Genomic DNA, 13,646 nt, shown 5'->3' on the forward strand with positions numbered 1-13,646 from the left:
GCTTCAAAATAGATGCTTTGGTTTGATTGCATTTTTAAAGCACACTGCTGTCAAAATGGTCCTTGGTGGATAAGTTTTTAAGAAGGAAAGTTAACGTCTGCAAGTTAACACCCCCCCCACAGCTAACTTGGCGTCACTCTGACCAAGACACGGGTGGCATTCGAAGGAGGGAAATTCAATTAAGCCTCATAAGCATTCCAGTGGAGCAGTGAGACTAGTACCTAAACAAGCCATAAAAACTAATCCAATGCATATCTGGTGCTAAAAGGTTCATAAACACTTGGCAGTAATTTAAAAATCCTAAGCAAATTATCAGGATTTATAGCTCCAACCAAACCACAGAAAAGTTACGCTCCCGTCAAGAACAGGGACGTTTACAAAGATTACAGATTACACTAACATACAGCAGGAGGGGAACCTGCCTGTCTTTACTTAGATGGGCCTCAACTAGGGGATCCGTGATATACGGAGAGCCTTGATCATCCTAAAGAAAATGGCTTTTCACACATAGCCCTGTTCACGCCTGCCGACGCCGTCTATGGCTGGCCGGCTCCCACATTCCTGAGGGAGAGAGGCTCGTTCAGCTCTGGCCAGATTCACATGGAAACGCGGCTCGAGAGCTACTTTACCAGGGTGACGTCAGGCGACAGAACCATGAGAAACTCCAGCGCAACCGGCTGCCCCTCGGTCCTCCGTTTAAGCCGATTGGAAAAATAAAATAAACATGGCCGCCCGAACACAACTCGACAGTGGCTGGGCCGTTCGCAAATTAGCGACATAGCACAATTTCTCGACCTATTTAAAGGCTGTCAAGTGCGGCTTGGAACAGAAACAAAACAAACCTCTGTATCAGCAGAGAGGTAATTAAATGTTAATTATGGCACTTAGTGTTCCCTTGCCCTGCAGCAGTTCTCCGTGTGCAATACTTTTCAGTAGTCTGGGCATTGGGATCTTGTTATACTATTATGTAACAGAAGGTGTTAAATATGGGATTGGTTTTCTTACCTGGAAAAGAAATTGCCACATCAGATTTCCACTCCAGGGGTCACATAAACTAACCCCACAAGAACCACTTAATGTCCTCCGGCTGTGGTGCTCAATTATTCATTGTCTGCGCCGCGTGTTTTCCCAAGGGAACCGTGTTACTAAAACAAGATAAGATGCATCTACAACCCCTACACCCCCACTCCTTCCTCCCAGTGCTTCTCTAAGTAATGGGTAGACTTTTAGGGGCTGTCACCTAAATCATAGGCCTATAATTGACATTAATGGTCAGTACTGCATCAGCCAACCTTTTACTTGTGTGAAGAGCTCACAGGCCTGATCGGCCGCTGATTGATAGAGCGCCAGAGATAGGGCCCTATTGTGTGTGCAACTCCCTAAGTGGATAAACACTCGAACCAGGTGGGGAGATTCATTACTCCGTTCTGGGCCTTTGGATGCACCCTCTCCATTCCCCACACACTCCCATCGAGAGCAGAGACAGCGTTTATTAAAAAAACCCCGAAAGAGAGCCAAGGAGCCATTAGCCAGGACTGTCCATAACACTTTTAAGACATTCATTTGTAAAAAGGACTGCGTTAACCTTGAAAGCTCAGTAACTTTGCGGAGAGACTAGAACTGCAGAGCTTGCAGGTGTGAGTGTGTTAGTGTTGTGTGTGTCGGTGCGTGTGTAAGCATTCCTTTTGGGGTCACGCTCAGCCAACTAGGGCCCTACGGTTCCAGTCAGTACTTGCATTAAGTAAAGGCAGGCGAGAGGAAGCTTTAGCTGTAACTGGTTCCACAGCGCAAACCCTGCAGGCAAATCACTATCTCTGACAGCTGGCTCTGCTCTTCCAGCCACAACACTGTTAGTTGGTAACTCTATCAGCTCCACAGTCCCTGTTGCACAATGCATACAGTCTGCAGCCAGAATTACACAAATGCACCACAACATATTAACCTGAACCTTAGAACAGAAAAAAAATAGGTTACAAACCAGGAGAGGACTTTGAACCTGGGATAAGAGTCAATATCTTACACAGACATAGCATCCAGAACTTGATTGTTAACTTTATATAACTACTATAAAAAGCCTTAGAATGCAGAATTGGGTTTGATTTTCATCTATGAATCAGTGCTCGTGGTTATTGTGCGTGTTCCTACTTTAGTGCACGCCGACGGATCATTAATGTTACCCCCATCAAACCGAAGAGAATAAAACTGCCTAGGCCAAGAGATTACCACTCCGTACAATTTCACACTACAAGTCACCAGTTCTAACAGGAAACTTTTGGCTGTTCGCTCCACTGCGCTCCCTGGCTGAGCGAAATCCAATTTGCTGCCACTAATCCACAATTCTCAAATTCCAGCCTCAATTTCAACACCAGATTAACATCCTAATCCATTCACAAGTATCATACTGTTGCCTTGTACGAAGAGACACGAGATTTGCAAAGGCCGTAGCGAAAGCACGAAAACGCACAGGGGAGGGCCGGGATCTATCAGGTGAGGTTAGATGCAGCTGGTAAGAACCATCATGTTTCCAGTTTGCTTACCAACACCACTTCTTAAGAATAAAACAAATAAATGAAGCCCTGTCAAAAACAAGTACAACCTTGTGGGCAGGTTGCTGGATTGGAGTCTGAATAAAACATTGGGATGGACCGTTTTAAATTATAAAGGCTAGAGAGATCCTTGCATTTGCAGCGACAGGGTCACCGAGCGAGTCAAGTGAAGCATCCTCAAAATTATATGGTGGGCTATGAGGCCGGAGGCGATGATTCGGCATAGCGGTGGTTAATTCTCGAGTTCTTCTCACTTGAATACAACATGCTTGGAGCAGAGTACGGTCTTTTAGTAGCTTCGTTCCTTTGTCTCTAGCTTTTGTTGTCTCCCCTCCCTTGTGATTATGTAGTAAATATTCCAGTAAACTACCACATCAGGATACTGCAAACAATGACTACATGCTGTTATTGTTGCACACACACACACCCCCACCCCCCACCACACACTCTCTTGGAGGCAAGGTATTCATACTGCGGTTCAGTTACCCAAGACGAGACGCGCCCAGCGCCCTGAGATCTGTCCTTTCTTTCGGGCATGCTGGAGAGGCTTTTTGGGGTTTTAGATGTCCGTTTTATTAATATTTGATTCAAATCAATGTGCTGCGAAAGGAGGATGCATCTGTTGCCATGACGCACAGCTGCCCCGGGTGGGCTGCTGGGGAGGGTCCTGGAGAGCCAGAGAAAACCCATCAGTATGCCTGTCGCTACACGGGCAGCAAACGTACATTCAGAGTATTACGTGAGCACAGCACAAAGCTGGCAGTCAATGCGAATGACGGAAACAACATTGTGAAGAGGCTGGTCACCTGGAGGAAACCGGAGATGCACAATAGCATGGGCCAGGATCTGACACAGGGAGAAACGTCCAGTGGTTTTGTGATGGTTACCATCTGGGGTCACACTTCCTTCTGCAGGTGGAACAGATTTAACTAGACACCAGTACAGCCACGGCTCATTTCAGAAAGGACTCTCTACCTGAAATGAAGCTGATCTCTTTTGACTTTCTCCCACTGGTTCTTTAAAGAGCTTTCTCTGAATAGTCACATCACTTGCAGCCATAGAAGCAGTACATCACAAACCAAGCCAAAAAAAACAACCACAAAAAAGCCAGCTGCAGTAAACAGCAGGGAAAAGAGAGGAGGGGGGGAGGGGGAATACAAAAAAATCAATGATCCTCTGAACATCTCCGTAGTGTTAAAATCGGTGTCAATTAATGAAGCTACGTGGAACAAGCATCCCACAGGCAGTTTCGTGTTACGGTCTCCGAGGCCATCCCTAGCCACTTTATCCTTCTGCGCTTTAATAGCGTATGGGTCAATGTTTACACTGGCGACGATCATCTCTGCAAACATTTCTAATGAATCACTGCTTTCCCGCGATCCAGTCCGCGTGATCACAGCTTTGCCCGATTGTCACTGATGTAGTCGATATGACAGACGGGTCACACAGAAACAATGACAAAAAATAGATCGCACATTGCTCTGGCTACGCATCAATACAGGTGGTTACTGACGTCAATGCATAGACTATAGACACGAAGGGTCTTTAAATGGAGAGGTCTGTGGCTTCTGCGTATTTCCCATTATTGCACTTTTTAGTTTTTTCCAGCACTTGCGTATAAACTTCCTCTGGGTATAAACAGAGTAAATATAGCGTCTGAAGAGAGGAGTGTTTAATAGATCTCTGGATTCACCATTCACATGCGGCTCCAGTAAGTTTTAAGCATGCTCAGGAAAATAATTAAAAACAAGAACAAAGTTCATCTGAATTTAAAGAACCATATATTTATCATTAAATTTTGGAGATACGGTTTCCCAGTGAGACAGGATTTTAATGCCATTGTGGATTGAAACCTCTTCAGTGTCCTATTTATAAAATCGCTTTTGAGTCCATTTATTTTTTCATGACCTTTTTCTTCACAGGGGGAGTTCAGTTTTAAGCCCAAGCCTGTGGTGCAACCAGAAACACCATCTCCTTGGCCACGTTGACACGCAAAAGGGCAGAATGGGAAACAAACAGAAATATGCAAGACCATCCAATGACAACATTTAGTTGGGAAAAGCAGTGTTTCGAAAGCAAGAGGGCAGGAGAGGGGACACATGGCATCAGCAGCTAGCCTGTTTGAAGGAGCTTTGGAGGAACTCGCCTGAACTCCAAAACCTTCAGTTGCAAAGCTTCCAAGTATCCGTCTGTGACCGAAACAGGAGTGGATTCTCCTGGATAGTCTACCCATTTCATGAGAAAAAATAATGGTGGGATCTCCATGTATTAAACAGGTTTGACACACGTACTTCCACTTAGGAGTAACATGGAGTATCTTCCTGCAGTCTCTTTACTACTGGTACGAAACAAATGGAGGAATACCCCCCACGTGTCATCTGTGTTCAGTGTATGTGGAAAAGAATATCTTAGAAAAACCTCCTGGATTCGAGACCCTGGGGAAGAGCTGTAAAATGAGTTTCATTGACTAGGCCGGTAGGAATGCAATTAAACAAGGCTGCTGTTGAAACCCTCGCGTTCCAGCGTGCCAAATTGAGCTCAACTGGGAAAAGAGCAGGCCTGCTCTATCTCAACAGCACCTTTAATAAAGGACAATGACCCATCACAGGTTTTTTTTACACACTAGCTTGTTGGCGTTCTGAAAATAGAGAACCTGTCACGACTTTCTGTATTTACAGCAGGAATGCTTAGAAATCTGGACAATACCTGCTTTTCTTCACCTGGGGGAAAAAAAATGTAAGGAGCATACTTTCCCTAGCACTGTCAGCACACACTTCAGCTCGGAGGAATCGAGAACAAAAACAAATCCACCCAAATCCCAGAGGCGTCATTCTCGGGCAGCCAGGGGCTTCTTGTGTCTGAGCAATGAAAAGCTGCCATCAAATATCGGATCGGATATTTGCACGGCCTTATAAATCACATTTGAGAAGCCAGCCAATCGCAGAGCAGCATGTCCAAACATTCCTACGCCTCCTATCTTGTGTGTGTGAAGGTCATCCTCTGCACAGAATCATCATGACATTTCGGTGCAGGTTTCACAGGATGTATATTTGTTTTTTTTTTAATAATTACATTATGTTTAACTAGCATGAAAGAAAAAACAAAACACAAAACACAGATCGGCAGCTGTCGATTACAGCATAAAGGATGTGAAATGGATGAATTGAAGATGCAGAGAACTCAGATTCGGGACAGACATGCTGCAGCTGTGGAGAGCATCCCTGGGGAGTTCTGCGGTTTTACGCCTCCTCAGATCAGAATTATTAACGCTGGACAAACTGCACTTCAATAATTTAACACTGATCCAGGCCTCATCAGTGGATAACTGAACCTTTCCCTTCCTCCGAAATGTCTGGTGCATCGTAACTCTGAGGGACTCGTTCTTTAAAGCATGGTCCTTTTCACATATTATTAACAGGTGTCTTTATATCCCCCATCACCCTTTCTAATGAGGTATACGATTTAAGGTTGAAGGGGGGAAGATGGCTATAAAAGCAGCTGTGCACGTCAAGTTTCAGTTCAGTTAGAATCAGAAAATGAAATACTAGTCAATGATTAACTGCTTAAAAAAAGAGAACAGTTTAAAATGCAATCATAGTTTGGCACACCTCCATAAATTGGACTTATAATTTATATAACCGTGAGGAACTTCTGCACAAGGAAGTTTGAGTATTAGATTATTACAACCTTTGCCAAGCATGAAAACCAGATAAAGCAATTATCTGATTTGACAACATCTGCACTGCCCCCCTCCATACTTACTTCGAGAGTGACACGCCTCCTGCTTTCCCGATGAGCTCCTCATGGTGCAGGACGGCCTCATTCCAGGGAATGTCGAGAAACTTCAGCAGCGTCCTCATCCACTTCTCGGGGTGCAGGACCAGCTGCTCGTAGTGCACCGGCAGGCACTTGTCAGCCGCCTCCAGGCACTGCGTGTACATGGTCTCGATGGCCCGGTTCCACTTGGTCAGGCAGTCCCTGTAGCTGCCCAGGTCAAACCCAGCGATGGTGACCTTGCGGGAGATCATCGAGTGGACGGATGCCCGGCCGTCGCGGATCATCAGGATGAACTTGGCGTGGGGGAAGATCTTGGCCAGGTAGGTGAGGGACTTGAGGGCGAAGGGGTCCTTGTTGCACAGGTAGGTGGCCGGTTCCCCGTGCTTCACGATGATCTCCAGGAGGAAGGCCTGCATGGCCGAGTCCAGCACCTCGTCCGTCACCCCGGCCTCGTCCAGACGCATCTTCTCCCGGCCCGAGCGACTCCACATCTGTTTCATGGCCAGGATGCGGGGGATGACCCGGGTCTCCTCCCCGCAGCGCACCTCAGGGTGGGCGTCCAGCATGGCTCTCATGAGCGTGGTGCCGCTGCGGGGGACCCCTCCGATGAAGATCAGGGGCATGTCCTTGTTGTAAACAAAGGTATTGGAGCTGTGGTTCTGCCCGGTCCTCAGGGTGCTCCCCACCAGGGCCAGGGCAAGCGGCTGGCTGCGCTCCTCCACCCGGTGGTGGCACTCCATGGCGTGGCGGCCAAGGTAGAATACAGTGATGGAGCTGATGATCAGGCAGGCCAGCAACATGTTTTGTTTCAGCTTCCCGATCATCATGGCGGCGGACGGGGACGGTGGCACAGGAGCAAGTGCAGGTGGCAGAGGGCGGGGCACTGGGGGTTTAGGAAGCCGGGGAAGGGAGGGCCTGAGAGAAAGCGAGAGTCCCTCCCTTCAGGGTTTGCCCGCAGGGGCTGTGTGGAAACTACGTTGCGCTGTGTGCGGCCCCCACCGAGCGCCCAGCTCCATGAGGTCTGCAAAACAAAATGGAAAAATGTATTTATTTTCCCGACTCGGGAAAGATCAGAATGAACTGTTTAATGATATATTTTCTACACGCTCATTTGCCACTGTTTTTATCCCCCAGCCTGCGCGGTGAACGATGATCGCTCGTTCATTCGAGACGGACACTTCATTAAAACAGAGCTGGGGAACGGGCCTCTTTAAAATATAGCTTAAAACGGAAGATGAGAAACGTAAAACACTCCTCCGAGCTGCTGTTTAAAAATATATCTCAATTATGAGAATAATACTACATCAGCCAATACCAATTAGAGAGAGGTCACCTTGTTCAAAGAAGAAAACAAATTCCCCCTATGAGAGTCATTTGGAAAGAGACTGTAAAAAGGAGAAGAGCGCCATTATTTAAAAATATATGTTCCATCCATTTTTGTTCCAGGCTTCGACCATGCACATTTCTCAAAGAATATACCAAGCAATCGTCACATCAATTATGCTGTCCGTTTTAGGTCACCAGGAAATCTGATGCTTATGAAAGCTCTTCTCACTATCGCCAGTACCAGGATACAGCAAGCGTAAAACCCCAATATACTCATTTACTTCGACTCCCCAGCAAGCGTACCAAAGAAATTAAAACTCAGATCTCTATGCCCAAGTTCTGCCTGTACTGTGGAAGTGTAACAGCTTTACTTTGAATCCCTGCCAGTAGGCATTATGCATCTTATCGGGAGTGGGGGGGGGGTTGGGGTTATTTGAGATCTACCGGCAGAGCTTTGGTCTGTATTGCCCTGTGTGGGCACACTACTGCCTGCAGTGGAGAACCAGGCCCTTTGTTGTTGGCCTTCTTATCTGAAGTACATTTTTTCTGAGCTAGGAAAAAACAAAGCTGTGTTTGAAGAGAAGGGGGTTGTTTTTCTGTGCTGTCACATTGCCGAGGTACTCGGCAGCCCACGGGCCACCCAGGCCCCCTTCCCGGACTGCAGCACTCATAACAGCCCTTTATTCGCACAGTGAAGACACGCTTCACCCCAGCCCACAACTGAACGCACTTTTGTTTTTGCAATTTCAACTTGAAACAAACGAATTAATCCTCCTGTGAAGTGAGGCTTTACTTATTTATTGTGGCCTCCACGATTCGGACAGGTGCTGAAAGGATCAGAGTAATCTGGGGGCTGGATATCGTTTGATGGTATTCCACATTTCACAAGAAAACCCTCCCACCCCCACGCCTCAGTGCGTGGAAGATAATTCGGCAGTTAATTCCTTCATTCGTTAAACTGCTCGGGGGAATGGCTGTTTGTGAACAGCTAGGAAAGATGGAACAAACGCTGCGGAGCGGAGGAGGACGACGGGGGGGAAGAGCTGTCGATCCACAGGGAAGTATCGACGAGCTGACAGCGTGACGTTTCAGGTTACATCCTCCGCATCTCCACATTCCTCACATTCAATTGGGCGCGACTGTCCAGGAGACGACCCGAGAGAGACGGCAAGATCTGGGGATAGCAGGGCTGGATTGAAGAAGCAGACCGGACCTCACGTCTGCAGGAGGAAGTGCAGGGGAAAGAGAGGAAATGGCCAGGCATCGCTGTGCAGGAATGTGGCCTGGCATTACACCCCCAGATCCCTCCACACTTGACAACTTCCTCGCCATTTTACCACACCGTATCCATTCAGACAAACAGATTTGACAGATGGAATGCGGTCAGTTATGAAGTATCAATAGTTTCCCTTAAATCCCCTTTTTGGTCTAGATTAACCGGACCCCCCCTCCCCCGTTCCTCCAATGATTTCCTGTGCATCAGCCTGGCATTTACAACCCCATCCATCCAAGATCCTGTCAAACGAGGTCACTGCAATGCAGAACAGCAGTCCGGCTCACTCTGGCATAGTACTGCTCTGGACGTGGCAAGTAAGAGTACATTTCTGACTGACATAAATAAATACTAGGTCTAACGGACGATGTTGAAGCCTTGTTCACTTGGAAACATCTGCCTTTAACAGATTGTGCTTTCCTAGAACCAGTATATTGTAAGAAGAGCAACTGAGATTCTCTGGTGTTCATCAATAACCCACCAGAGCTTTGCAAATACAGTTCTGCAGGTCATTTACTGTATTTATTTATTTATACCTGTGCAGCCACTGTCATGTAAAGACATGTAAGGAACAAGGACATCTATCTACAGCAGTCTCCAACCACAGTTCTGGTTATATAGGCCTCTTCAGGCAGTGGTCAGATAGATTTAAATGATGTGACCGAGAGCTTGTTTTGAACACAAAACTACGTTTCAGCGTGCAAATAAACTGAAAACTGGGCCAAAGAAGAATGTTAATTACTGGGATGCTTGATTCCCATTTGTGTCTGTGTCCTAGCTTGTTTAATCTATCAGAGTTGTTTAGACAGCTATAGGGGAGAAAATGCACTACACTAAACAGTACTCCACTTCCTATATTTCTTGGCAGCTCCACACAGAAAGCTGGGGGAATGGATGCAGAAAACAGCTTGAAACAAAACAAAACAAAAGGAGAAACAAAGGAGCTCAATCAAGGATTAACTAAAAATGGACAGCAAACAGGAACTTGCGTTTAGTCACTTTTCACAGCAGCAACTTGGATATGTGTCACCATCTGCAAGACATTACTAACAACATCAAGGGAGAAATCGGGCTGCGAACAATTAGGTAGCAAAGTTCGTACGCTATCGGTTTGGCGTCAACATTCACGACTCAACTGTGAAGAGAGCACGAATAAGAGTTATAAGAGAACCAAACAGCCAAACATGGCATGCATGCAATTCATCTTTAATTAAGGGTATTCAATATAGGTTTTAAACTGGTCGATATACGACAGATCACAGTTACAGACTCAATTCATATCACACACATGCATATAAAGGATTCACAGACTACATGTGCACTGTCTAACAGCCACAGACATGGGGGCATCCGGGGGTTAGCTCTTCGAGGGGCCACAGAAGGTCACAGCCAGGACTCCTGGGTGACAATGCCGTTCTTGTCTAGGGAATGGAAAGTGGGCAATATAAACAGCACTCCCCAGTCTGCATCTCCTTCCTGGTTTGCTGTATATCAGCACAGGCCATGACAGGCCTCCAATTAGGATAAAACCAAGAAAGTAAGGTCAGCACTACTGTACCCTACCACACCACTACTGTTATTCAGACGCCGTTTCTGCGGCCGCCATCTGCTCCTCTTTAGCAACGCAGTGCGAGTCCCCACCCGGTCAAGCTAGCATCGGGGAGGGAGAACCAGATTGACACATGCCCACCAACGAGGTGTATAACGAGGGCTGACAGTTAATGCACAGTAGCGGCACGTTGTGAAACAAAACGAGCCGTTTACATACGACAGCAAAGTAATGACAAACAGGCCGGGGGGGAGGGGAATGGGGCCGACGAGAGTTCACTCGCTGACACGATTGACATTGGGACGGCAGCCAGAAACAAATGCAAACAATCATTTCCAATAAATCATGCTTTCTGTCAAGTCAGATCCCCACTGCTAAATCTACCAATTTGAGTCTGACAGGCGATTCCACAGGCAAGTACAAAAAACACAAAAACACAGGTTGAGCCCTGCTGCTGTTTTTTATTCTGCCAGAAAAGCTTTGGTAACAGATAAAAGCACAGGGCTGATGTAACCCTTCCCACCCTGATCAATGAATATCTCCCCAAGGTTTGTTCTCGATTCCCTCATAGAAGTATGGTTTTACATGCGCTGAACCAGCAATGCACTACCTACATGCCGGGCAAGAACACGGCCACTTGATCGAACCAAAGATGCATCTCGGCTGAGAGGAACCAAACAAACCCACCAAACCGTACTAGTTGGGATCGAGAGAGGATGCAACCTACAGCGCGGGGGGCTTTAAAACCTCTTCACACCCTGGAGGAGACCCGACTGCAGTTCATCAAGGTGTCGGGTTACAGAAAGAGAAGACGTGTTTGTATTTAATTAATAGAGGTTTTCAGATCCGGTTACCGACGTCCCCTCGCCCGGCATCCTATTGATCCGTTTGGGATGTCTTCCCACCCGAGCGGAGCTGAAACTAAACTACTGCGGCGCGTAATGAAGAGTCCTCAGAGCGGACAACACCTCCACGGGCGTCACTGGAGACCACCGAGGAAGGAGGAAGGATGTGGCTGGTGGAGGTGTGGAGGTTATGAAGATTAAGAGGCCAGGGAAACTGTCAGTGAAGTTCTACGCATTACTTCCCCACCCAACCCCCAATAAAAGCTTATAGTAGTGTAACACACACATACACACACAACATATTCCGTTAGGTTAAACAAATGTAATTTAGTGCATATGGATATGTTTTATTTATCTTCTAAATGACAGTAGCACACTTTCTTTTTTTAAACTGTCTTGCCTCAAACTGTGAAACCAATATTTAAGCTCTTGGTGTAAGTGGTGCAACAGTAATTGTATTTATAGTACTTAGACACATAGTAATCTGCAGTGAAGATCAAATCCTAATCATGTACAGAAATTACAGCAGATCCTTCCAGTCGCGGGCGATTATAATACGGAGAACAATCCAGATCTCTACTGTATTATTTTATTTTATATTAGTTTCTGTCATATGTAATTCTGTGGAGACCGCATTTAGTAATAGAGTAGCTTGGAGTCTCTGTGATTATATTTCCCTTCTTGACAAATCTCCAGAAGTTTGTGGTATTGTATATATAATAAGAGGGAAAAAAAAAAAACATAGGCTTTTATTAATTTCTTCTTTTACCTTTTTAAACAAATCCACCTTTATCACTGCAGTAAAATATGACTCATAGCTGGAAAAAAAAACTCGCCTACAGACGAATTTCATCTGAAAGATGGCAATCAATAGATTTTCATATCAATTAGACACTGGCGGTGATGGGAGATCGACTGCCGATTTCAACTGAAGGTCAACTGCTCTCTCTACAATAGCCTCATCTAAAATATAGATAGACATTTGATTAGAAATGTATACTGACAGATAGCTCTCTTTTATACCACACCCCCAGAAGATAAAAACAGCCTAAAGCAATACAGGTTTAATATTAGCTGCAGAAACACAAGCAGTTTTTCAAGATCTTGACAGGGAACCCCCGAACGTCTTTCACATGCAAGACTGAAAACATCAGTAAAGTGGCAAATTAAAGAATGAATTACCAAATACACAATCTTCACTCGTTCGAGAGCTTCCCTCGCAAAGCCCTCTCCCAAGAGAAATCCGATTAAACCCGAGAATTGCACGTCTGTTTCAAGTGCAACACCTCTGTCGCTGCAAGTCATTTGCTAATTTGTCTCCGTGTCAACTCACATCTGCAGCGATTTCGATGGGCCCAATCAACATGGCAGCCCATTCACCAGCCCAGACTTGCTTTCACAAAAACGGATCAGAGCCTTCATGAATAAGACCCTCTCAAAAGCAGACCCCTTTACTGGCCAGGCCACCGGATTCCCTCCGAAGACGACGTCGTCAGCGTCCTTTACAGCGCAGCCCTGTCTCCGGCAACACAGGGACGGAGAAAACAAATTGCACGATTGCGTCGAGATCAGAGAGATTGTTCCCAAAACAAGTTATGACAAGTGAAGCGAGTCTCATCCATGCTGCTGCCTAAGTCGGCCCACACTTCACCCGGACCATAATAATAATAATAATAATAATAATAATAATAATAATCTCATTCAGTTTTTCCTGAGATCCTAATCTGCTTGATTGTGTAATTCTACCCCATTACAAGCCATTCCCTGGCACATTCGCAGAATAAAACCATCTTCCTCCTCACAAACTCGAGGTTGTCTTTCCCAAAGCCTCTCTAATCCCTTTGGGGAGGACGGGAGCGGCCGTGGGGGGGGGGGTAATGCTTGTAAATACATGGGATGACTGCCGAACAAACATTTCAGCACTAATGGGGAGATTCCACGATTCCAATTGTCCAACAGTCTACATATTGTGCTGGATTAATACGATTCTTCAAGTGCAAAACTGGAGTGCAGTCCACAGCCAGTATCCATATTTAGAAAGCCCAGAATAACAGGTTTTAATTGTTTTTTATACATGTATATAGCTCAAGTTATTAGCAGGTATCCAATCAATGCTGTGCTTTAATTACAAGGAATGAAAAAACCTGGGAAGCCATTTTAAGGAGACTAGTATCACACTGTTTTCAATCCATTGTGAGATTTTAAGTGACATTTATGTACGCCATTTAAAAATAAAAATACAGGTGCCACATTTCCCTTGTTCTCTCACTCACTTCCTAGTCTAAGCAGACTTTGCGCACATTGACCGCTCTCAAATCCCGAACCCGACT

General features: G+C 45.9%; 1 protein-coding gene across 2 annotated transcripts in view; it reads right to left on the reverse strand.

Moving 5' to 3' along the window:
- Positions 1 to 13,646, reverse strand: part of tpst1 (tyrosylprotein sulfotransferase 1) — a 37,248-nt gene that overhangs the window by 19,036 nt on the left and 4,566 nt on the right. For both annotated transcript variants that reach the window (XM_066695455.1, XM_066695454.1), the window contains exon 2: positions 6,309 to 7,344. In XM_066695455.1, the coding sequence (XP_066551552.1) occupies positions 6,309 to 7,150 (842 nt within the window). In that variant the 5' untranslated portion in view covers positions 7,151 to 7,344. The remainder of the gene's footprint in view (positions 1 to 6,308; positions 7,345 to 13,646) is intronic.

This window comes from Amia ocellicauda, chromosome 22 (assembly GCF_036373705.1).
Source record: "Amia ocellicauda isolate fAmiCal2 chromosome 22, fAmiCal2.hap1, whole genome shotgun sequence".
NCBI lineage: Eukaryota > Metazoa > Chordata > Actinopteri > Amiiformes > Amiidae > Amia > Amia ocellicauda.